This window comes from Arctopsyche grandis, chromosome 2, assembly GCF_051622035.1.
Source record: "Arctopsyche grandis isolate Sample6627 chromosome 2, ASM5162203v2, whole genome shotgun sequence".
NCBI classification, from domain to species: Eukaryota; Metazoa; Arthropoda; class Insecta; order Trichoptera; family Hydropsychidae; genus Arctopsyche; species Arctopsyche grandis.
The window spans coordinates 35,775,061-35,803,011 of record NC_135356.1 but is presented as its reverse complement, the minus strand read 5'-3'; the positions used below and the strand labels follow the sequence as shown (position 1 = coordinate 35,803,011).

Sequence of the window (27,951 nt, the reverse complement as noted above, 5' to 3'; positions counted from 1 at the left end):
TATTATAGTAACGATCATAGTTTGCTTACAAATGCATACATACATGCTGTGGATGCTATGCATCTCTTAAAATTTACGTCAAAGATATTTTTAAACCGTTTCTTTTCTGAATTTCTTAGTTTTATTTCTCTTTCATTTATTTTTGATTACGTGATTATGATATATAAGATCTTTTGTCTGATCCAAAATTGACATAAACAAGCATCCTCGTTGAAAGGCCGTAGCCGCCTGCGCGACCAGTGCTTGTTTCCCACCAAGCTTGTATTACCATGGATGCTGAAGTTTTCTACAAATCTTTTACGCATGCGCACAAGTGAGCTGTCACTCTTGCGTATGCGCATCCGTGAGAGAACTCTACAGTCGTCCGCTCGCGCGACACATGCTCTGGAAGCAAAATCTCTTTTTGCGTTTGTACGGACTTGATTCACTTTTTATATATGGACATTCGCTTGATTCATTGATTGTTATGCTATTTACTTTTATTATTTTGTTGTAATTTATTACGTCCTAAATTATTATTTATTATGGCCCTAAATATAAATAGCCAAAGTAACAATGCAAGTGGATTTATCGCCGTTGGTAATAATAGTTGCAATTGTTTAATTAAAATGTACTAAAAAGAACATTTGCTTCTCTACCATATAATGAAAAAGATTATTGTTAAGAGCCTAAAACCCACACCAATATTGAATATTCATTCAAAAACGAAAACATATCAAAGACATTTTAATAAATTTAAATATGACAATGTTTGGAAGAATAAAATAAAATAAAAAAAAATAAACTGATTGTGTTTTGTACAACATTCTCTGGTTGAAAAGTCACCGCACGCCAGTAGTGTGTATGTATTTAGTATATATGGAAGCACACACATGCCTGTTCGTCTAGGAAAGGTACCTATAATTAAAAAGTAACACGATCACATCGTTGTCGCTAATAATTTTCTCGGCTAATGCTGTTAATTGGCCTGTTTGCACGACCCGAATCGTCAACGGTATCGAGTCGTAGGTCGTATTGGGTTAATGATGCACACGATGTCTATAATACATACATACATACATGTATGTATGGACATTAGTGTGGTGTTCATTTTACTGAAAATATATTTATTTTTCAGTAAAAATATTCGAATCTTTTCAAAGATGTCTATCGTTTTTGTCAACGGTTTAGATGATTGTGTTGTAGAATCCAGATCGCACTTTTAGAGTTTCCTTGTTTCCATTTCTCTCGAGAATCTCGAGAAATTGTTTTCAAAATCTCTCGAGAGACAACTTCACTATACAGGTAGTCCTTGACTTACGATGGTTCGCACTTACGACCGAAAAATAGTAATATTTATTTTTTAAATTAATTATTTTTCACACGAGTCGCAAGACGGTAACAAACTCGATTGAACTGTTCTTTATTGTTTTTGGATGTTTATTTTCTCAATTCGTGTTGATTAGTGTTCAAATTTTTATTTATAAGAATATATATAATTGGTGCTCATAATGGCTGATAAAGAAAATCGAGTTAAAAAAAAGAGAAGGGTGATAGATTTAGAAATGTAGCTTGAAGTGATAAAACAATATGATAGTGGTAAAAAAGTAAGTTAAACTACCGAAAAAAATAAATATATAAAAAAACATATATATATATATATATATATATTTATTTTAAATACAAAAATAAATATATGTACATATATATGTATATGTATATGTAGATTCGACTACGACCGAGGTTCAGGAACGTATCTCCGTTGTAAATCGAGGAATACCTGTATGTTAAAAATGCAAAAATGTTTGAAATTGTGAAGAATATTTCAAAATTAAGTAAACTGCATGTAAATGGACTATGACTGTTCCAAAGTTTCCAATTAAACGGATAATAATGGTAACCGGTTTTTCTGTGATTGGCTAATTAATCGAAATTTGAAAAAATGAAGGTATTTCAGTATGTCGATAATTATAGTTATTAGTGACATTTACTTATATAATGAAGGTAATAAGGTTTTTTTTTATTATTGTACATATAGATAAAAATAGGTTTAGAATAAATATAATTCTCGTGATTTATTTGTCTTGTGAATGTAACCAAAGAATACTTTCCGTACTTGCTGGTGCTTCTTATTTTTGCGAAAACGTTCTTTGCAAACGAAAACAAAATTTCGTTGTCAATTATTTATTTATTTAAGTTTAAGTTTGGAACATTGTGGTATTACACGAGTCCCTAACGCGCCACAATGGTCGAAAAAATAATGAAAAAAATAAAAATATATACATAAGTACATTATATGTACAGGTTATTAAGAACATTTTGAGCCTCAGTCCAAAGTCTTACGGTTTTTTTCAATTTCATTATTAAAGATTTTTAGTAAAAACACTAAAATCTCACAGTCACTTGTTAATTCTGTCCAAGTTAAAAGTGGTATGTTAGTCAGTTATTATTTTTTTGTTTGTCTAATGTTTATTCAAAAATAAAAAAAATAATAGACCATAAGTTTTCAAAAATTTGTCAAGTAGGAAAAATCTGAAATTTTTTTTGTATTTATAAAATAACTTGTATAAATTACACATTATTATTTTACCGGTTAATCGAAAGAATTTAAAAAGTCGATGTCACCGGTTAACCGATTTCGGCGTAACCGATATTACATAGAAACCCTAGTGATAAAATTTCCACCTACGGGTGTTGACGAACGGCATCTAATAAATTGATTTGCAGCCCGTTTTGTTTACCTACCAAACAAACCGACAGGGCTAATAAACAACGTGCATAACATAGACATCCTCAAATTCACGCTTTTGAACATAACTCGCCACATTTCATTTGAAATTAACATTCGAAGTGGTGTTGCAATTCACAGGAAACGTGTTTATCACGCCTGCTTTACTCGTAACCATGCAATCTAGCATTTCCTTTCCATGTATTATTGTATATAGCTATGGTGTGCATACATACATGTATCGTGTAGCATTGTTTTAAAAATGTATCGGAACAGGTTTGTTGGCTAATCATTAGATTGCGCTTGTTTTCCTTTTTTCATACGCTTCGTAATCGTTTATGTGGAAAAACCGGACAAACTGGATTAACATCCGAACATTTCATCGTCGACTCTTCTTATTCAGCGCCATGACTTCTTCGAGCAAACCTGCCCTGAATAGGTAAAATCGACATTCACACATATCCAGATCGAGGGCTTTTAAACTGGCTGTCTATCAAGGGCTACTCGAAACCGAGGCTTATTTCGCCAGTCAGTTTCCATTGTTCTGGGCTTAAAGCATTTGAATGGCTCTTCCTTTCGGATGCCATTCAATACATCCCATTCAGGGCTGTGTGGAATGAATGGTACACTATCCAATTGTATAATAGTCTTATATAAGCATTCTTGCAAAATTCATAATTGATTTAATATCTCGAGGGAAATTGATCGTAATCTGCACCCAGCATATTCGTCAAAATATTTCATATTTTCAGTTTCGCATTGTATTTTGGTTAAGTAATACAACATTGTTTGTGCGTATAGCGGTCGGTAGAATTTGACTTTTATTTTTTGTTAGTTTTGAGTTCGTGTTTCGTAATTTAAATATTTATATTAATATATTGATATTATTAATTTTTTTATGGAATACGTATATATTTTATATTAATGGAAATTTATATTTTTTAGACGATAAAAGTAATTGTCAACGTCATGTTATGGACAGAAAAACTTACAGTAATATTATTAAAGACCTTGCATTGAATTAGATTATATAGTCATATAAGAAATAATTAAAAATAATTAAAGAAATTTTTTTACGCCTATGTTACAACATATTTTTCAAATTACGAAATTTTACGAAAACATGCCCGGTTTTCGTAAATCTCACCCTACATAGGAACGATTATAATGTATTTAACCCATTGATGAGTCACTCGATTTAATGAGGAACGATTTTCGAGATAAATTAGTAGGTGCTTTTTGTGAAGACGAACAACTTTTCTGTTAGATTTTTGTTCACAGTTCAATTAAAATTGTATTTGATAAAGTAATTTTTTGTTCTTAAGAGGGCTGTACACCCGAAACCTTAATTTTGTTACCGTTCCTTTCTTCTATATATATATTGAGTATATGTATATATTGAGTGAATGTGACAATATATATCAATATATATATATTGAGTGAATGCGACAGTTGCGCTTCGACCAAAAAACTTAAAACGTATTTTAAATTGACAAAATCGACGTTTCGTGTTCTCCTATTTTCTTCTCCAAAACTGGACCAATTTAAAAAAAAAATTCATCATCGGTATGAGAAATATAATTTCTGTTCATCTATCGGCGTATTTTTTTTTTAAATCGACCGTTAAATAAGCACGCTGGACTCGTTTCGTTGGTGTAAAAAAGAGGCGATTTTATAGATTTTTGGCGGCTCCTAGCTCCTATAAAAAATAATTAATCAAAAAAATAAAACGATAGATGCACCCCAATAGTGGATATCCATAGCATATTAAAAAATAATTTTTCTAGTGCGATAATTGAGGAAGGGAGATGTCTAATACGTTTGTATGGACAAGGCGCTGGGGTCCAGCCCTCTTAAACACAGACATAAAGTTGAGTGATTTTTTGCTCGACTTGTTGCGCGATATATCGCTCTTATTTATTATCAATTTATTGCGTAATAAATTACAGCATTCGTATTATGAAGAAGCCTAAGTTGAAAACTCATTCACAAAAAACCAGTTGTCAGTTGCTAATAGTAAGGAAATAAATTTCACAACTATTAATAGAAAAGGTTCCCAAACTCTTTCGCCTATAAGGAACACTATACCTTGAAATGTTGTCCTTGGTTATTTGTAATGCCTGAGGCCTGTTTTAAACTTCTTGGGTCAATTTTGGGTGAAATATTTTTCTTATGGAGGGAGGGGTAATATAACCTTATTTAGCGAGGGATGATAAATTATAGGGACACACTTAAAAAACACTACATGTGCATTTGAGATTATAATTGAAACTTTTTGTCGGGAACATGCAATTCTGTTTTTGTATTAAATACTAACTGAACCCGGCATGCGTTGCAATGCCAAAATAACGCATGCAATTTCCGTTCCTGTTCTCGTTCTCGTTCTCGTTACCGTTCCCATTTGTCGGAAAAATGCAGGCAGCGAACACATTCGAAATTATTCAATTGTTTGTTTGTTTTACCCTAACAACGCAGGTCGCGACGTGAAAACATTTGAACGTATTGCGATGCAATCCCGTTTTTCCCGGTTCTGTTCCATTTTTGGGTGATTTTTTTTTTACAGTAAGCTTCCCGGACATGCATACAACAAATCCTGAGAGTTCCATTGTAATCGGTTGAGTGGTTTAGGAGCCTACACGAGACAGACATTCATTTCTATATACATACATATATATATATATATATATATATATATATATATATATATATATATATATATATATATATATATATATATATATATATATATATATATATATATATATATATATATATATATATATATATATATATGTATATATATATATATATATATATATATATATATATATATATATATATGTATATATATATATATATATATATTGTAACGTATTGATATTTTTTCGTGAAACAATTGCATACTTTACAGGAAATCCTAGACTTGAAAATTGTGTTTTGGAAGAATGGAGCCTTTTTGACACATACATATCTTCAACTTTTATCCGCCCGAGAAACTCCGGGCGAAGAACTGAAATTCCCGGTTTTTCCAGGCAACGTCGATTGTAAACGCTACGATTGGCTGGCTACAAAAAATTTGAAGCTTGCAACTTATTGCGCGATTGATTGCTCCGTGAATGGCGTCATTTATTTTATTTATATATTTATACCAGGAGGGCCAATTTAATTTCAACAGCATATTTCTAACAATTTCATCCGCTAATTCCGAAGTCAATCAAATCGAGGTTTTTTCCCGTTGTTTTTTCACAGTAAGCTCCCCGGACATGCATACAACAAATCTTAAAAGTTCCATCGTAATCGGTTGAGTGGTTTAGGGAAATAGGCAAACAGACATTTATTTTTATATACATATGTATATATACAGTATATTTTATATATGTATACATTTTATCTACAAATGTTTTATTAAGTTTATAATATATCAACAATATAAAATTGCGCTACAGACGAATGAACTTTTTCAATAGATTTTCATAGTGGCTATTATAGTTGAGGTTTGGTTATTCGAGAACCATTGAAAACACGCTTGATGTTTGTTTGCGGTTTGAATTCATCGGCACATTGATATAATTAACAAATTTGCCTTATATATTTATACCAGGACGGATAATTTAATTTCAACAGCATATTTCTAACAATCTCATCCGTTAATCCGTTAAGTCCATCAAATCGAATTTTTACCAAACATTAAAAAAAGCTCCTTCCCGCTTTAAAATCGTACAAGTTGAGGAGCTCTGATCTAGATCATCGGATCTTCAGCATTTGACTTCGGGCCGTGTCCGAAGGAATCGATGGGCTTGAAATCCCGACCGCAATTTCCATCCACGTAGGAATTGTGTACCTACGAGACACGTGTGTGTGCCACTTCGAAGTGGGAATCCGACGTCGAATGCCCTCGTAAGTTTATGGGTTTTTAGAGGCATCGTAAAGTTTTTCCTTTATTGGTTTTCCGTATCCGGGGAGTTTTCCTACCCCCCCCCCCCCCCCCCGAAATGAATATGCGCTTTCCCAACCATTGCGACGGGGGGATGGTTTCTCTCTAAATTCTATCGTTCGCCATCGAATTCTCGAATCCTATTTCACACGCTTTTATCGTGGCCCTTTACCGAAAATGGTCGATAATATTGATCTCTCCCCTTTTCTTTTAAACCCCTCTTAAATTTAGACTTTTCTCCCATCTCCGTTTTATGTTCAAATGTTAAAAAATCAACCCACGCATAATACATACTTTAAACATCGCATATTCAGTAATTTTTTTTTTACATTATAATAACATGTACATACATGTGTATTTATGTATGACTGGATTATTAGTAAAGAGCGGACCAACTTTGCGCAGTCCATTGTTCATTTTTATGCTGAACCTTTTTTATGCTGTCTAGCATTGTAGTTTTCCCTGTTTCCTGGAAAATAGACCCAAAACGACCTGTTTCCTGGAAAAAACACGCTTCCGGTCCTACCTATAATTATTAGTAAACTTCCTTTTCCTTTTTGCTCTCTAGCTTTGTAGTTTGCCCGCTTTCCTGGAAAAAAGCCCCAAAACTATAATTTTTTTGTCCAAAAAGCACGCTCCCGCGCCTATCTCTAATTACACTGAGCAACAAAAAATCACGTTTTTGAGTTACCAGAGCGGAAACTAGCCAATCTTTACTAAGTTTGGCCCACTAAATTCGAATATGATATTGATTTTTGTTGGTGGGTGATCGTTTAACCCTTTGACTGCTACAACAACGATAAATCGTTGTTTTGAAATCGGCGAAGATTGCTAGGACGATCGTTGTTGACGTCATTAATTGTCGTATTTCAATACTTTCTTTGAGCCACCAGCGCATCAGTGGCACGAAACATTTTTTTTATATACGTATTTATATTTATTTTTCAATCAAGCTTTATAAATATTTATCAATTTTTTAAATAAAAGCTCTTCCATTTCGGGTTCATCATCAAAGTAAATTTCGGGTTCGTTGTCAATGTCATATAAGGAGTTATTACTTGGGAATTGATTATTATCGATAAATTCATTTTCAGAATCAGTAGAGCTGCTGATTTGTCGAGTTCCTCGGCGAGGAGCTATTATTTCGCTTTCATCACTTTCACTGTCCGGTATCATTTTGCAGAGTTAAAATAAATGGCAAAAAACAATAGAAATCCGCTTTCAATTATATAGGTCACGAGACGTCACGAATTCATGCAATCAATCAAATGCAACTGAAATGCATACAAAATGTTTATGATACATGTTGAAAAATTATTTGATTATTAGAAACTTCGCATCCTTGTGTGTCTCGCTCATACGTACACAATTAAAACCAAGAAAGAAAGAGAGAGAGACCGCTACCTGTTTCGAATATATCGCATGTTGTAAGGATACATCGATATCTAAAAATAGATTATTGAAAAGAATAAAGCCTCGGAAAACAATCGTCAAAACTTATTTAGTGTATATATGTAGGTATCTCTTTCGCACGCACGCATGTAAAAGCAAGACAGAAAGAGAGAGCACGAGTTCACGACTGCTTCTTAAAAATGTATATAAAGTATTATAAAAATTACGAGTGTTCGGCGAAGTAAGTATGTAAAAAAAAATATTATATTTATTTTTTTTCAAAATAATTACAAATGTTAGCATTTTTCGCTTGGACATTGAAAAACCTCGTAGCAGCCAAAGGGTTAAAAAAATCCGCGATTTTTACAGTTTTTTGACTTTCGCGGTCTTTAACTCAAAATTTAGGATTGTTACGCTCAAAGTGAGTATTGGAATCAATAGTCAGATATTTTTCCTATTAATTGTTATATTTCATTGCTTTTAAATACTTCTAATTAATTGTCTAGCGAATTTTAAAAGTCAAAAATATATATTTTTTTTTACGGATTTTTTTTCCGTGCTATTTTTCATTTATTTGGCAAATTTTTTATTTCACCACGTTTATGAGGATTGGTTTTCTATCTCAATATTTTTTTTTTATCTAAACGTACTAACTCGAGCGGTAATAGTCCGACCGCTGTACTCTGTGAGGTGGATTACATGCCAACTCGCTTGCACCCAAATATTACGCGCTACAACCATATACACAACGAAAGCATTTAAATTGCAATGTTATATATAAATATAATGTAAAGTAATTTATAGGCGCGCGCACGCACGTATTAATCGTAAATGCGCGCATTACACGCTCACCGATCCAACCCGTTCACCAGATCTAAATGATGAATGTGTGTGTGTGTGTGTCTTCGTGAATGTGTGTATGTGTCGCTCGGCCTGACGTCGCATATGTCAGATGCTCTACATTCCCCTCATTTCCCCGCAACCTCGCTTCCCCGCGTCTTTTAGACACGACTGGTCGACGCGTTCGCCACATATCCGCAAACGTAGTCACATACCCACAAACATTAGTACATCGGGTCCGTTTTTAAATATACATAATATATCGATTTGTAATAATCACTTTTATTATCAAACCATTTTATTTTTTTAGCGGTAGCAATTTTATATTTATGATTTGCCTTAGAAAATTAAATGACGGTTTCCTTTAATATAGAATACATACAAGTTAACTAAACCAATTTAGCGTACATACATTTAGGTGTTTATTTTTAATTAATCATCTTGCAATGAAACATATTGATTTCAAATTGAAATTTAATTCGTCAATATTCTTCAAACTTGATATATTAACGCGAAAAAAAAATCTTGTCAAAATTATTTATTTTTTTATAAAAAATATTCATATGTATGCGGATTGAATCTGCTTGTCATTTAGTAAACGCGATCGCTATGATAAGTCAATCATGACAAGCAAACCTTTCCGATTTCCGTATGAATTAATTTCCATTATGTAGAACCACAGTGGTCCACGGAATAAAATCAAATTTTACATAAATTTAAATATATCGTAGACATATGTACATACATAGTACTTAACATTATTTTCATTGAATAATACATTAAATTCAATAAATGTATATGTTACAGTTGAAGTCTATTTTCTCTTAATCTAACGCGAGAATATGTTGCTCACATATATATGCGAGCCACAGGAGAACCCAGGTCCCTGAACTTACTAGTTGTATGAAACTTAAATTCATTAAGAACCTGAGGATTGTTTTCTAACCTATTTAATAGTTTAAAAAAGTGCTTTCCCAGAAACATAACACGACGAGACTCCAATGAGTTGAAGCCTAACGCCCCTAATAGGAATGCACTAAGCCAAGGATAATAACCATACAATTTCATTTGAAGATATCTGAGAAACTTCAATTAATATGTAATATATTCCAACTAACGTTGTTATTCATATTCTAGTAAATTATCTGTACAAGAGCAAATATACTTTCAACAACGTGCGCAAGTTGTAATATAACAGTTTTGTTTTGACAGCTCTGATGTTTTTACGAATGCTTTAGAATTCAATTATGGGTTAATATTTGCTAGGTATTACGAACAAAGGTTCTGAGTACTGTTTTACGATACCTCTAAGAGTACATATATACCAGGAAAGCCTTACAGGTGAACCCCATTACGCCTTCTTGGCCAATTACAAACATCGATATATAAGTTTTAGAATAATTATAACAAAGCATCATAGAGACATCTATGGATACGTATGTATTTGATAAAATTACATTTTCGGTGAATTTTTTTTATATAAATCGTCAAATTTCGAGATTTATGGACAAATTTGCAGCATTTTTATACTGAAAATGAAAACTCTGAAAACTTTATGCTGAAAAGTATTTATTTATTTTATTTTTATGCTGAAAACTCGAAAATTGAGCGAAATGTGTAAAGGTAGCCAATTTGTTGGAACCGTTTCAATGAAAATCAGATAAATTGGCAAACTCTGGTAGGAAACGATTGACCTGGAGCCACAAACCAAGGTCTGATCAAATCAGTGGGACTCGAACCCGTGATCACTATGTTCGAAAGCATATATGCTAACCACTAGTCCACGCCGATGTATGATATTGATTGAATTAACTGAGAAGTTCAAGAATAAGTTACCGATATAGATTATTCTGAGCGGTTAGTGGACAAAAGAGTTTGAGAAACATTGTTATGAAGTATCACCGAAAGCTGAGCTGGATGCAATCGATAGAGGGAAAGAAAGTTGGCATGGAACTTTCCTTATAAATATTTCGAATTTGCATACGGATTGAATAAATTTAAATGTTATTTTAAATAACAATGTAATTTCAAAGATTTTCGGAATATGCAAGTTTGGGGAGAATTTAAATATTTGATTCATTTTTATGCCAGAAACTTTTTAATTTCGCTTATTTCTCGTTTCAACCCATTCAATTTCAATGACTAGGATCGCTGTACGACTGTTCAATATTATCTTCTCGATTACCGTATTTTCTACCTGTTTATTCTTAATATGATAATTTAAAAATGAAATTTTTAATTATTTATTTAATTTAATTATACATTATATTGCTGTTGTAATTTTCTTTGACGCTTGTTGAATTGTAATATTTTCAACCGTGAAATGAGTTTATTAATTGATTTATCTGTCAACGACGCCAAAATCGTTCAATCAATTAATAATATCGTTAGACAATTTTGTATTTTACGAACGATTCTCAGAAACACTTAGGGCTCGGAGCCCGGGACGAGGACACCCACACAAAAACAACCCGAACAAATGTTTTGTTCTATTTCCAAATATATTATATGTACATATATTAGAACTTATAATATACATACTTGTATCATATATTGATATATAATATACTTATATACATATAGTATATACTATACATATAATATATGTACTTATGTATATCATATATTGGATTGATTAATTAATTAATTATTATTATTATTTATTTTTTTACTATTTTTCAATAATATTGCTATTATTATCTTTTAGTAGTGGTTTTACCCGGTTTCGCTCGGTATTTGTAATATAAACCGCTTAAACATGACTAATATAATAGTAAACATTTTATCAAATTTATTTGAATAGTTTTATTTTATATAAATCTCTTTCGAAATTATATGTATACCAGAATCCGGCGGCCCCCCGGCACCCTCCGGGGCCTTCGCCCCTTTCGTGAAGGCCCCCTCGGCGTGAAGGCGCCTTCGCTATCGGCTCCTTCGCCCCCTGGGCCTTCGAATCATTTGAATCGAAAAAAAATCGAATCGGCGCCTATATATTTTATTTTAATGTAAATTTATAATTTTTAGACGATTAAAGTAATTATTAAAAATATATAGGAAGGAGCGACTTTATGCCCCACATGTTTGTTTGAAAATTAACAATTAATTAATTAATCCATTGAGACTCTATGGATTTTAGATTTGTACATAAATTTTACATTAAATACAGAAGATTTGTGACAGCAGGTAGGATGATTTTTTGCCAATTTTGAGGAACCGTTTCAACAAGATCAGATAAAATTGAAAAACGCCGATAAGAAATAATTGACAAATATCCAACCCAACATCGAACCCAATAATCAGTTAGTGCTAAACATTCACGCTACCACTGAGCCATACTGTTGGCTATATATCAATTCCGGTGACCGGAAAAATGCACTCGAGATAGTTGCACTCTCGATACATCCAAACTGTCAAACTACGAACTACGAACGAAGGTTAGAGACATACAAAGTCTCTTTCCAAATTATATATATATTTTTTTTTATTTTATTTTATTTTTACATATATACCAGGAAGATCTTACAGGTAAACCCCAATGCGCCTTCCTGGCCAATTACAAATTACTATTCAGCATTTTTTTTATATAAATCACTGAATTACGAGACACTGTAAAACTCGTTAATCAATCAGACATCTATTAATTTGTACACAAACTTATTTATTGTACAATAATTAATAACAAATTATAGGTGACATATCGTGTAGGAGGGATTTTTATCCAATTTTTTTTCGGGGAACCGTTTCAACAATTAAATCAGAGAAAATTGGCAAACTCTGATAGGAAACAATCAAACCCAGGTCTAACCAACAGCATACTCTGAAAAATTCATTTTCATTCGAGGCTCAGGCCCAGGGATCGAACCCGCCGCCTCTCAACGCTAAGCAGAAGCTTAACGACCGAGCTATGCTGCTGGTCTAATATATTATCTCTACCCCACTCCTTTCCTTTTGGGCATGCTTGGGTATAATTCCCTTGAACTTCGGAGAAACTTCTCATTAATTCGTTTCGTTCTCCTGCTCTTACGTGGTAATACGTCATGCCCGTTGTTGCTGGAGCAGTTGGGACTTTATGTCCCTAATCACTATGTGCGTGGTAGACATCATTATTTGCTGGCTGTACCTCCTGCCCGCACAGTCCTTTTTCGAATGGCTCCTATTCCAAGAGCTATTCGACTTCTTAATGAAATCGTTGCTGTCGAGACTGAATGTGATATTTTCCACCTTAGTGAGCGTAAATTGTCGGAAATTACTCTAACCCATTTATCTGGTAGTCTGCGCTCATCGTTGTTTTCATGATTGATTGTGATTTATGAGTGAAATTTTGATTAACTCTCTCCCATTTGGGCCTTACAGGGATGTTTTGTATTTGTAGTTGTTTCTTACATATTTATTGAAACTGTCTGTAGGTGCAAGGCATTCCTTATGCTATATATTTTTTTATTTGATATTTTTACTTTATCTGTTATTATTAAATGCTGTTTTTTATGTTTATGTATGGATGTATTTATGTTTATGTTCAAATGTATTTTTTTATGTATAATTGATGGGTTTATTATTTTCGTTGTGTATTGATTTGTGTTTAATTGTTATTTTGTTTTTTTTTTTGTGTTATGTTTTTGACCATTGTGGCGCTTTAGGAAATCCTGTTATGCCACAATGGTCTGTTTAGAATAAAATAAATAAAATAAATAAATAAATATTAGATTGTTGCAAGATATATTGGAGAGTCAAAAAATAAATTTACAACTACCCGTTGAAATATCAACGGCCACAATGGTAGTTGTTTTAATAGTTAAAGAATCAATTTTTATAATGGTAGATTGTTTTTCGGAAGAGGTTGGAGCCTTTTGAAGGTTTTTTTCTTCAAAAAAGCCAATAGACGTAAGTGGCAAAACAAAAATGTGATTCGAATCTTCTCAGTTTCGCCAATTGAGAGCGTCCATTTCAGTGGAGCGATTGTGTTTGAAATTGGCCTTTGTGTATGAAATTTACCGTTAAATTTGCTTAAAAGGCAAGATCGGCCAGTGCATTGTTTACCGCTCGTGCACGTGACACTTCATTAGCAATCTCGCATCCCATTTTTTTTTTGTCCTCTCGTTCGCCTTTATGTCTTGCCAATTTCCACTGGTGTAAAATAGAAAAGCAATTTCGCGCGAGGCTTTAGAGGGCTTAGCCCCGCCGATGGACCCCGGCGAACCGATAAACCTTCCCCATTGAAACTCGCGCCGGCTTCCACACATGGATAATAGTATATGTGTTTTGTATTTACGATCGGCTTTTAATATATACCTTTTTTGCCGACGACTTGCAGTTTGCGATGCATTGTCGATGTGCGGGTGCGCATTACACCATTTATTATGCACGGCTTTCATATGTGGCGTGATTTGTATCATCCCCTGTATGTCGATCGCTCTTTACGTCAGACAAGTTTGTGTCTGGTGGCCGAACGGTCTGCACGTCAACGCTCGTTACTCGTAACAATACTCGCGAATGACAGCTCGCGTTCACTTGTTGCGCTTCAGGAGGATGTGAATAGTTTATTTTTGCTATTATATGTAAACTAGATTATTAATATAATTTTACGTAAGTCTCGGGCTAGATCAGTTCGATTATAATCTATTCTAATCTACAAATCGATGGCTTGGTGCACAGATATTGTATGCAGTGCTGTAGTGCCCCCGCTTTTTTCGATACTTAAAAAATATGTGTCCTAATATTTTGTTGTTCATATATGTATTTATAAAAAAAATCAAATGCTAATTTTTTTTTTTTTTTTAATATATTTGCAATCGACCCGTCGGTCATAAGCAAATTTTATTACAATTTATTTCAGAAGATTTGGCAATCCATTAATTGCCACCTTTTTATACCTTATTCGAGCACTCTGGGGCGCTTTAGTCTAGTGTCTTTTGCACGAGACTTTATAAGAGCTTTTGCCAGCTCGTTTCAGTGGGTTTCAAGTCTACGCTTGTAGTTCTTTGTATACTTTCTATTTCCGTTTTAATTGATGATATAGATACATGTTGATGAATTTCAGTGTTTCTCGCAAACCATGGGGCATTTGTTATTATTCTAAGAGCTTTATTTTGGAATCGTTGTAAGATTTCGACGTTAGAATTACTACTCGTTCCCCATAGTTGGATACCATATGTCCAGACTGGCTTTAACATTGACTTATAATTTTATTCTCTAATGTCAGACTGGATTTTCTTCCTATCAACCAGTTCATTTTGTGTAGTCGCTGGGTGAGTTCCTGTCTTTTATTTTTGATGTGATCTTTCCATGTCAGTGTCCAGTCAAGGGTGAAATGCTAATTAACAAATATTCTTGTTGAAATTATGATGTTTTTTTTTATCTACATATGTATATATAAAATTGAATGTCTGTGTGTGCGTTTCGAATAGGCTCCTAAGCCACTGAACCGATTACGATGGAACTTTCAGGATTTGTTGTGTGCATGTCCGGGAAGATTACTGTGAAAAAACCTCTTAATAATAATATTCGTAATTTCAATTTTACCGACGCGAAAGTTTGAAGCGCCATTGTGTATTCAAGGAAATGTGTTCGTTGGTAGAAAACCTCTTAATAATATATATTCGTAATTACGATTTTACTGACGCGAAAGTAAAGCTTCAACGCATTTTGCCGCGAGTGTGACAATAATCGCGCCACGCCTACCTCACGCTCGAATGTACTGGCCATTCAGGGCTGTACCACAAACACACAGCGGATGGCCCACGTTAACAAATATATCTTTACCTATATATTATATAAAATTGAATGTCTGTGTTTGCGTATCGAATAGGCTCCTAAACCACTGAACCGATTACGATGGAACTTTCAGGATTTGTTGTGTGCATGTCCGGGAAGATTACTGTGAAAAAAAACGTGAAAAAACCTCTTAATAATAAATATTCGTAATTACGATTTTTACTGACGCGAAAGTAAAGCTTCAACGCATTTCGCCGCGAGTGTGACAATAATCGCGCCACGCCTACCTCGCGCTCGAATGTACTGACCATTCAGGGCTGTACCACAAACACACAGCGGATGGCCCACGTCAATAAATATATCTATACCTATATATTATATAAAATTTAATGTCTGTGAAACGGGAACGGGAACGGGAATTGCACACGTTATTGTGGCATTGCAATGCATGCCGGGTTCAGCTAGTATTTTATAAAACATCCAAACTGCATCCTCTTAAATATGTTTGATTTTGCAAGCCCTTGTTTGTGTGTCAACAGCAACATTTGTTTTTTAGCAATACTAAAGTCATATACATATGTGTAGCTATGTCAAAAAATCAAATTTTAACATGTGAATTTAGAGATGACTATCTATTTAAGCTGTGTAAGTTCCCTTATTTTTATATCTATCCTCAAGTACGTATGGTCAAAAAAATGTTTTCTTTCGAAGGTTTGGGTGGTTTTAAATAAAAAAAAGCCTATGAATTTCATCAAAACGTTTAAGTTGTCTTTTAAGCTTTGAATATGATCAGATTACTATTCGGTTGTGGTTGTGGTTTTAGAACGAGAGTCTGCTCACAATATTTGGTATACAAAATTTTATATGACATCTTACCCAAAATATTTTTTAATTGTACTCGAAAAACGATTTTCATATCAATTTAATTACCAGGGTGGTGACCTTTCTCAAAAAGAAGTACCAGGGCGGCGACTTGGTCCGACCTGGCCCGACTACACCACTGATTGTATGTCCATTTTTTAATTTGTTTCGAATTTTAAGTTTGTAGATGCTCGAATAATTCAGGTTTTTCCTTTCAAGATAATTTATGTATGTACACTAATAAAATTGCCTTGAATGGAAAAACCTAAAATTTAGCAGCATCTATGTACACACTTAAAATTCAATATAAATTTACTAATGGATATACAACATCTGCGCACCGAACCATTGATATGTAGATTAATATTTAGATATTATAGTTGAACCGATTTATCATGAGACTAACGTAAACTATAAATGCAACGACATAGGTCGAATGTATTGTTTTGAAAGGACTATACCATGTACGCATCCCATGAACGCCACATTTTTTCTATATGCTTTAAACTATCTAAAAAAAAACCCACGTTCCAAATTCACCGCTGTGTGATTTCGCCCTTAACCTGTTTGTGTGTAAATAACGCTCTCCGTAGTTTAATAGTTTTAATTTCGATTCGACACACGTCACAGTTAAAACACAATGCACGGATATACATACATACATAATAATGAATCAAGAAAAAACCAATATTTCCTTTTGGAAAATAGTGCCACGAGCATTTGGCGCCATCTACTGAAAATTGAACCATAATTATTTCAATTGTTGTTTTATATTATTTATTTATAGGTTGCATTTACTTATTATACACCCGATGAAATTTTCATCTAGTCTATCACTAGTATTAAATAAACAGAATGCGTTATTTTTCGAAATGTGTGTTGTATTTTTGGAATTAAATATATGTAGTTATTATGTAGAAACTTTTTTAAGGGGATTTAAAGCGATTTCTATATTAGATTTCACGAAAACGCGCGTAAAAAAGACAGGAAACCCACACAGTCGTGGGACGGGTTCCAAAATGCGTAAAAATATGCAAATCGACACGTGCAAATCACACGAAATTGGAAGATATTTTCCTAAAAAGAAAAACCCGCGTAAAAAATCTACATACATATATGAATGTATATGTACATTCATACATATAGTATTTTCCTGATTGCGTACATACACATACATACATACATATATCCGCGTTTTATGAAAAAAATGTAATCTTTTGCAGAATATTTTTAACTACTTCATTTCGAAGGTGAATTTTTGAAAAATATGTACATATATTCGGCTTATCATTTGTGTACATAAAAACATGAGCAACTTTTTTTCCCCACACGCGTATCTACAAAATGTACATTTTGTCAGTTTGTTATTAAAAATATGAATAACTAACGAAAGCATCCAGTTATGCATGGGCTTAAATTCATATACAAAAAATTAACTGACATGCAAAATTTGTAAATTGTAATGATAGTTGAAATGTACGGTCATGATATTTTTTTGAGCTGACGTGTCTAACGATTATAATTGATCATTTTTAATCTACTATCGAAATAAACTCGTGAAGTTCAATCCGGATATAAAACAAGACACTGAAGTTATCGTATGAGCTGATAAATTTCAAATTGGCAGTTCGCTTTTCTTTATTTCGAAAATATCCCACAAAACATTAAATATAATGTTTTGCCTTTTACAAAATTTAAAATACTGGTGGTCTGTAATAGCTTTATTCTGCTTTTCTTATTGGAACTGAAAATTGGACCGCCACCTTTAAATACAACGGCTCATATTGTATGTATGTACATACGTATAATATTGTTTTTTTTTATATTTTGATTAGTACATACTCCGGATAGTGTCTAACCTTTTGAGCGTTGCTATTTTGTTTATTTTAAAGTTTAAGTTTATACCATTGTGGCATTACAGGAGTCCCTAATGCGCCATAATGGTTGAAAAGATACAGATAGATCATAAATATATGCACAGACAATAAATACATTTATACAAAATCATAAAAAAAAACAATAGCATTATAATAAGAGCAGATAAAGTAAAAATATCAAATAATAAAATACAAAGTAGGGAATGTCTTGCACCTATAGCGAGCACCAATATATAAAAACCAACCGCAAATTCAAAACATCCCTGCGAGGCTCAAATAGAAGAGAGAAGATCAAAACTCCACTCATACACCACATTCAATTATGAAAATAATGATGAGCGCAGGCTACCACACTGCAAATCGACTGCAACTTTATCGCATCAATTATTTATAACAAAGATTGAAATATATGTATATGATCTCAGTTAAGGCGAAATCACACAGCGGTGAATGTGGCACGTGGTTTTTTTAGATAGTTTTAAACATATAGAAAAAATGTGACGTTCATGGCACGCATGCATGGGCACACTTTCCAAACGACACTTCGACCTACATATGTCGTTGGAATTGTATGGTAGTATTTATCCTTTCTTGACAGTGATATACATATACCAAAACGACCCTTTGGATCATTTTCTGTAAAATTGTATCCTTGCTTGACAGTGATCGATAACGAATATGGGATACACCGTTATCGATCACTGTCATTTTCACTGTCGATCACTATCGATCAAGGTTGCTTTGGAATAGATCACTGTCAAGCAAGGATAAATACTACCATACAATTTCAACGACATAGGTTGAAAGTGTTGCTTTGAAAGGACGTGTTACACCGTGTGCCATGCATGCGTGAATAAAGAATTGCAGACGAACGGTTTGAATAAAAAAACAATTTATTTTAATATTCGGTACAAGAGTTGATTACGGACTGACTTAAATTCTAACAATATTGAGTTTATATACTCTTTAGCAAACAATGAATGTGTTGAAGACACGTGTTGTACAATCTTGGTTAGTCAGTGCATGGGTGTGGTGGATATAATAGTTTTATTCATCATCAATGTGTAATCAATAATCAGTAATTCATACGTGTGTCATTAATCAATGGTATATTTATAAAATTAGGTGTGTCTTATCTCTACTGGTTAGTCGTTTGTTCTTTATATTAATCATGTGACAACGAAGGAGTCATATGATGGCGTCGTAGAAATGACGAATTTGCGAGTACATGAGTACAATGGTAGAGGATTATCTTCAGCCTAAAACTCGTGCCATGAACGTCACATTTTTTCTATACGTTTAAAACTATCTAAAAAAAACCACGTGCCACATTCACCGCTGTGTGATTTCGCCCTTAGAGTACAGTTAGAGAGTAGGGAGGAGAAGGGGTGGACATTTATTTGCAAAAATGAAATATATTTTTTGAGATGTGCTAACAAAAGGTACGTGAGTCAAATATGCAACTTGCCAAAACATATGGGAGGGGGATTATTATATGAGGGTTACAATTTCCGGAAATGAACTATCTAGGCCCTAGATTCTAGGGGTACACTAGTCAATAAAGTTACGAACCGCTGTTTTATGAGCGATCGTACTGTGCTGTGAACAAAACCTTATCAGCTTTAATTACCCAGCTAATAGCTGAAGCAATTTTCGAGGTAAACAAATTTCTCGGCGAGTGGCCCCTCTTTTAGGACATCACTAGTCACATCAAATTTTGACCCCCATTATCGAGTGAGACAGTTGCCTAATTGCGGTCGAGTTTCGAACCCAAGACATCTCAGTTGACAGCAGCTTTTGGCACGTGATTGAAATTTAATTTGTTTCCTCTATCGTTTCAGACTGGCGACCTGCTCAAGAAAAATGCAGCTGCGAAGACGCAACTGCCTCATCATGCTCACCACTAGCGTTCTCGTCCCTTTCAGTTTCATCTTCTTCATATCGCGTCCTGGTAAGTAGATATTATAACCTTCATACATACGTATGTACGTATGTATATATCGACCACAACTCCTCATATTTCCCCAGAGTCTAAGACCACCGCAGCCGGAACAATTTATCTCGGACGATTCTCTTCACCGAATCATGCGAAGCATGCTGTATTCGTGCTTAATTTCATCGTTTATATTTTTCGTATAATTAGGTATGGGGCAATTATAGACTATCTCTAATTTTACACTTTTGTCTGGGTATATTAGGTGCTTGCACTTAAATTTAGTTCCGGTGTATTGATATGTGCCGCAATTTAGTTTCGTTGAACATTGGCTCCCTTTCAACTCGCGCTCGTTGTCTATTTGATGACGATGCCTATCGTTTTTATCCGTAATTAGTGTTGTGCCCGTTGATGATTCAACCAGAGATCTGGAGCAACCATTTTTTGGAGTTGCTCCGCTCCAACACCTACATTCTTGCTCCAGCTCCGCTCCGTGCTCGGAATAGTTTTAATAGGAATCGTGTTATTTATCATCTTTATTTATTTAATTTTATTTATACATATAAATATGATAAAAAACCATATAATATTTAATATATGTCACGGAAATACGTACATGTGTAGATACATACATATTAAATACAAATATTATAAATATACTACCGGGTGCGCACATGGTTGTCTCAAACTATCATAGTGACAAGAATCGAGAAAATAATCAAGAATATAATTTGATCACGATGGAAAAATAAAAAAGAAAGCTCCCACATTCATTTGTAGAAAACAACAATAAGTGAAAGAAGTATATAAAACAAAATATTTAATTGTAAAAATACATACATATTAAATACAAATAATATAACCAAACTACATGATACGCCACATGTCAAATGATTCCACGATAATAAACCATCAAATATTGAATTTATCATAAATTGAAAAACAAATTTATAATTCTGTAAGAAATTTTAATACATAAAAACAAAATATCGGAGCAGTGGAGCACTATAAGTTTTCGTGCTCCGGCTCCAGATCTCTGGTTTCAACGCGTGGTTTTGAAATGGAATTGATTCATGAATCACACCAGAGGCTATTGTCTCTAGCGGTTTCAGCATGCAAAGCCCTTGCGGTGAATTCGCATCACCCCTAACGCTACTCCCTCATTCCATCCCCGCACGCTCGCCTGGAATGCACGTGTATATTCGTCAATGGTCACGGAGTAATCTCCTGCATTCTCATAAACTTCTTATAATTGTAATATTTATTTTGTTGAAATCTCCATACTTTTCCTTGCAAAAAAACATATGTACATACCTTCCGTTTTTATATGTATATATATATATATATATATATATATATATATATATATATATATATATATATATATTATCAATGTACTATGAAAAGATGGTACTATTTCCCGGGTACGGCTACTTTTAAGGGCCCGGTCCGAAATGGTAAGCGAAGTATGCAAATTCCCGTCTGCCCAGCGGTGACGAATTCGTCGACAAAATTCGCAATAAATTTAAGTACTTACAGTCGTTTTTTTTAATTTTTCATCAACGCCTGTGTATATTTTCATCGATAAAAAAATTTAGCGTTCACTTGTATCAAGAGAGGAGAACTTGGACAATCCTATAACGCGCTGTATCGATTCAACGAAAAACATAAGAAAATAATAAAAAAAAGTGATTTTTTTTTTTTTAATTTTAAATATTAATCACTCGTTTAAACATTAAAAACCCGTTATATTTTTGGGAACCGAACCAATATATATTTTTTGACTTGGAATGAAACCGAAATGGCATAAAATAACGGTTAGAAACCCCGGTTTTATTCGATTGCAGATATGATTTTGTGAATGTGTCTTATGAGAAGGGCTATTTTTTTCACGAATACGTTGTCAAATGATAATGGTCAGTATATAAATATATTTTTGCTCAAAAATTGTACGGTGTATAGATAGCGAATTCGTTGTACTTAAACAACTACATACATATATTGTATATGTAGTTGAACGACTGTATGGGAAATGCTTTTATATTCTCGTATGATATTTATGAATTTCTGCTGCGGATAAATATATAAAAATACACGGTCGGAGGCATACACATCAATAATACAATACGGTCAATCAGTATGAAGTCTATATAAAATTCACGACATAGAAAGTTATGATAGAATTTCCATTAAAATTCTATGTGAAGTCGGATTAATATCGTGCGGTGCGAGCATTTTTCTTTTCATCGGTTTTCGTATTTAATTTTTAAACAGCATGCTTTTGCCATTGCAATCATGTGAATGCAATTTCAATTGCGATACATAATTGAATAATACGTACCAGCTCGTCCGAGCCATTATCATTCATTACGCAAATGTTTCAGGGCAGACCTTTTTTTTATTATAACTATCCACTTGATTATGAAAAATAAATTGTTCAATATATTCTAAACAAGCCCTACGGCGGGCATTCCTAACCTTCTTTGTTCTTAAACCTCTTTTTTCAGAATCAAATTGCAAACGAAATTACATTTGTCATATTGAATTAAGGATACGAACTCAAGTACATACATTTATAAATATAATAGGAATTTATTTTCAAAACATAATTTATCTTGAATAAGAAAATCAAACTGTAGTGTGGTATTTGACAAGGCAACACGTTTGATATGTTGGATATATAATCGATTTCGAATTTCCGTTGTTTTAGTTGAATTCCAATTGCAGTAAATTATTTGTTCTACGATAATGTTCATCCTTGGGTACATCAGCATCTACATATACCGTTTATGTCATATTAAAAAAAGGATCGATGGTTCTACTTGTGAGAACCGAGTATGCTGTCGCACTCGTACAATATTTTTTTTAAACTATTTCTTATTTAACTATATATTATAATATTATTACAATATAATTCAGTGTAAGGTCTTTAATAATATTACAGTAAGTTTTGCGGTCTATAATACGACGTTGACAATTACTTTTATCGTCTAAAAAATATAAATTTCCATTAATATAAAATATACCTATACGTATTTCAAAAATAAATTTTTAATATCAACAACTTACGTATTAATACTAAAATTTTATTAATGTATTTCAAATACGAAACACAAACTCAAAACTTACAAAAAATAAAAGTTAACTTCTACCGACCGCTATACGCACGAACAATGTTGTATTTATTCACCAAAATGCAATGCGAAACTGAAACAAAATATAATTATGATATAATGTATGATATTAAATATAATATGAGTGACTTCAAATTTTCGACTCATATTTCAGATATGTAAGGTAGGGCTGCCAAAATGCATTGATTTATTTTGCGCAATGTTCACTACTTCCAAGATCCAAGTATAATTGTGTTGCTTTATTGTTCGCTTTTCCGGAGCATATTAGAGTTTGGGTCTGTAATTTGGAGTCCCACTGAAATTAAATTCTCTCTCTTGATAGAAATAGTTCAAAAAAAGTTTCTTATATGCCTTTATATGGGGAAATATAAATATTACCCCTATTTATTTCCCACTGCCTTTTTACAAGGTAGGCTTTGACTCACTATCTTCGATAAGAATTATTGCCATTTCCAAATATTTCTTTGGAGATTTAAAGGGAAGTATTGACAACCCTTCGATTTTATCGTAACTTAAATTTTGGGCGCCTGAATGCGGTAGAGCTTTGCGTCATCGTTTACTTTTCCAACTTATTGCTGCGAAAACGTCTACTTTCAATAACTCGTCTCTTGTAAAGGGTATCCGGTTCCTAAATGTGATAGATGAACATTTGGACCTGTTTTATTGTCATGTTGAGCAACTGGTCAGTTTCATTAGATTAAACCCGAGTCTATTTGAATGAGATAAATGATTGCCAATTTTTTATTGTTCTTTTCTTTTTTTTTTGTAAGACTGGTGTGACGCATTCGGGTAACCTGTCAAGTCACATTGGTCATAATATTGTTATTATTATTATTTATCCATTTACATAATGTATTTGTTATAATAATAAATCAAATATAAAATAAAATGATTTTAAATAACATTATAAATAAAATCGCTGAATTGCATGTATTTTGATTTTTTGTGGTCAAAACCGATTGTTTCTTCCGTCTCAATAGATCGTGTTACATATCAATTTTTAATTCCTTTATTTTTTATTTATTTATTTTACAAATATACCAGGAAGGCTTAACAGGTAAACCCCAAATGCGCCTTCCTGGTCCACATAATTATTACATAGATACAATATCTGACATCTATGGTCAGTAGACATATATTACAAACATCGTATTAATACGATAAATAACGATGATAAACTTTCATGTAATAATACGAATTTTTATATTCGATAAACAACCACAGAGACATCTATGGTGAGCAATATGGCGAAACCTAAGATATAACAATAACTAAAGGTTCGCAACAGAAAATTGGGAAGGAAACGCTAAATTTACAGGAATCGTTTCAATGAAAATCAGAAAAATTGGCAAATTCTGATAAGAAACGATCGACCTAGACAAATCAAGGTCTGGCCAACAGCGAGACTTAGCGGGGAATCGAACCCGTAACATCAAGTACGAAATAATTCAACATTCACCACTAGACCACGCTGCTGGTTATATATTTATATTTTGAAAATCGCTGTTATTCAAGTTGGAGTAGATGTCGGAGTCGAATCATAAAATAAAGTCGCATTCGGAGTCGGTAAATTTCGATCCAACACCACAACCCTGGACCACTAGTTTCGAATCCTGCTCTAAGGGATCGGATATTTTATCATAGTTGAGTATATAGAAAAAAAGGTGCCCTTTTAATCAATCATACCAACGAAATTGGCTCAGCCCAGCCATAATACAAATGACTACCTCTTTAAATGCAACGAAATATTTAATGAGTATATACTCGGAGATCTTTTTTGTTATAAAAATATCATTTGTATTTATTTTTTAGTACTTAAAAAGATCCTACATACATATGTATGTTTGTATAAACTGGCAGTGACTGGCAGTAAAAAGCTTTATGCTTCAATAACGGATTTCATAGTAGCCTTATCACGAGTAAATATATGTAATATCTGCACACGAATAGGATAAGCTATGAGTAATCGAACGCGAAAAGATCATTATCTTTCGACATCTACATTGTATCGTCATTGTTTCGAATATTCCAGGCGTGTATAAAAAATGTGGGTATTTATCTGGAGCAACGGTTTCCAAACGTATTATGCCCATGGAACTTCACCATGGACCCCCAAATGAAATAACTCGACATAACTACATAATAGAAAAATTATAAATTTAATTTGATGTTTTGAATGGTAAATGGTGATGGGGTGATATGTTTGTGAGTAAAATTCTTTCTTTTTTCCGTGATGAGGTTCAAAAATGCACTTAAATCCACGTTCTGCTAAATAGAAAGACGGGAAAGCAATCAACAGCTTCTGTACAGCGACCCATATTGCAGGATATAAAATTGGTACGTGTTTTTGTAACAAGAATTTGTGGTATCCTTATTAAAAACATCGGTTTAGCTCCTCATTTGTGTGTAACTCGATAAATTGCTCATGCATCAGTATGAATTCACCTGAGTTTGTGGGTCTATTTGCAAAAGGGTCCAACACCCAATATGGGATAACCAAGTGAAGAATATCTTCAAATGTTTGACTGAGGTCAGAATGAAAAGCCGTTAAATGTTGACAATAAGCAAGCAAATCTTCAACTCGTTTTTGTAATTTTGAAAGATTCTCCTCTGACAGAACTGACAGCATTCTCCTCTTCCCAAGTTTTGTTTGTATAGACATATTTTTTGCAACAAATGAAGAAATTATACCTTAGTTTTGATTACATTTAATTGATCGCCTTTTAGCTTCACATTGGTTTCATTTTGCCATTTTTTGAATTAATTAAGCTAAGCCGAAAATCATTGTCTTTTACTATCCAGGGATTTCAACACTGAGTCAATTTCAATTCAAACATGCACTTTTAGACATCCAACGAACTTCGGTGTTAAATAGTTAACGATAATAGTCTTCGTCATTTTCCAAACAAAGTTGAGCAAATAATATCTCATTTAAACCATTCCTTTTGATATTATTAACTACTCTAATGAGTCATTAGTAGAAACACGTATTTTGGGCATTAAAAATGTTTAATTTTATCGTCTATTTTTATGAGAGTTTAATTTTAAATAATAAACAATTTCGATGATTTTTTTATAAAATTTATATACATATATATACAATTTAAAGACAACACAACAATTAAAAAATATTAGAAAAATTCAAAAATGATTTGTAATTAAAATAACAAAGAAGAAAACGTGAATATTAAAAAACAAAGACAAAAAACACGAATATAAAAATACAAAGACAAAAAATATGAATATAAAAATATAATACCAATTAAAATTTATTAAAACTCAACATAGCATGTTTCTACGGATTCTTTTTTGAGATTTGTACGACGATTGGTAACAATTATATTGTATTTACTAAAATACCTTTCAGCATCCACACTATTGACGGGACACCAAATAGATTTTAGCACTGCACAACCAAACTCTCCATATTTAATTTTTGTTACCATCAATAATAGCAATATATCCGGCATGGATTAACTTTTTATATTCCAAACATTGTGCCTCTGTTAATACATTAAACAATTGCAGGTTTCTAAAAAACGAAACTGTTTCTTTAACATTAATATTAGATTTTGTACCTGCCACAGATTGATTGAATAGTTTACTCAATGTTTGGGGGAATAGATTTGTCTCATTTAGTCTTGAATGCGATTCTAGTTTTAAGACCCTCTTTTGAGCAGCTTTTTGGATAAACAGCTCCAACTGTCTTATTTTGTTTACAGTAGTACACATAATAGATAAGAGATATAAAAAATGACGTCTTAATGTGAAACGTAAAGGAGGTTTGTAAAAAGCAGTTGCTTGGTTTCGACAGGAAAAACACCGTCTATGGTAAAGTGCAATCTCTGTTTTATCCCCTCAAATTCTTCAATTAATAATAAGGCAAAGGGATAGGAAAACCTTTCTAAATTTTCTATTTATTTTATAAATTTTATATGTGTGTCTCTAGTCATTAGTAATGACATAATCCAGTGAGATATATAAACTTGTTTTGGTATAGCTTGTTTTAAGTATGCCAGAAAGCTTCGGTGTCGTTATAATAAAGAAAATGTGTCACAAATAGTTTTTTTTATACTTTCGCTGACCCCCCGATGTTGTCCACAAATTATTTTTAATTAACCAAAAACCCCTTCAGCGGTCACAAGGACCCTTGGAGGTCCGTAGGAGCCACTTTGTGAACCACTGATTTAGACATTTGTCTTCCAATTTGATTTCTCAGCGGATCAAACAGATTTACACAGTTGACTCGAGATACAATTATTTAACTATAACGATACTCGAGATATTCAATGTTAAATCAAAGAGGTTAAAAGGGCAAAACGCCTGCCCACATTTGGGATTTGGAAAGTTTACACAGTGTTGATTTTCGCGTATAAATCAAACACGATCGGCAATAAATTAGAATTTTGGGACCCTGTCATAACTATCAAATCAACCCGTAACGGACCATTATCTCGCATCGATAATTACAGTAATATGTTCGGTAGCTTGCAAACTCCGTAACATTCAATTGAATTGAACCGGTCGAATATTCATACACATGTGCGAGTACGTACATACAT

The 27,951-nt window shown here is 33.1% G+C and overlaps 1 protein-coding gene across 5 annotated transcripts in view; it reads left to right on the top strand.

Moving 5' to 3' along the window:
- Mgat4a (alpha-1,3-mannosyl-glycoprotein 4-beta-N-acetylglucosaminyltransferase a) overlaps positions 1-27,951 on the top strand; it is a 223,151-nt gene that overhangs the window by 134,882 nt on the left and 60,318 nt on the right. For all 5 annotated transcript variants that reach the window (XR_013261601.1, XR_013261602.1, XM_077445939.1 and 2 more), the window contains exon 3: positions 20,164-20,273. Coding sequence is in view for 3 of the 5 variants with exons in the window: in XM_077445939.1 (XP_077302065.1) it covers positions 20,164-20,273 (110 nt within the window). In the remaining 2 variants the exon portion in view is untranslated. The remainder of the gene's footprint in view (positions 1-20,163; positions 20,274-27,951) is intronic.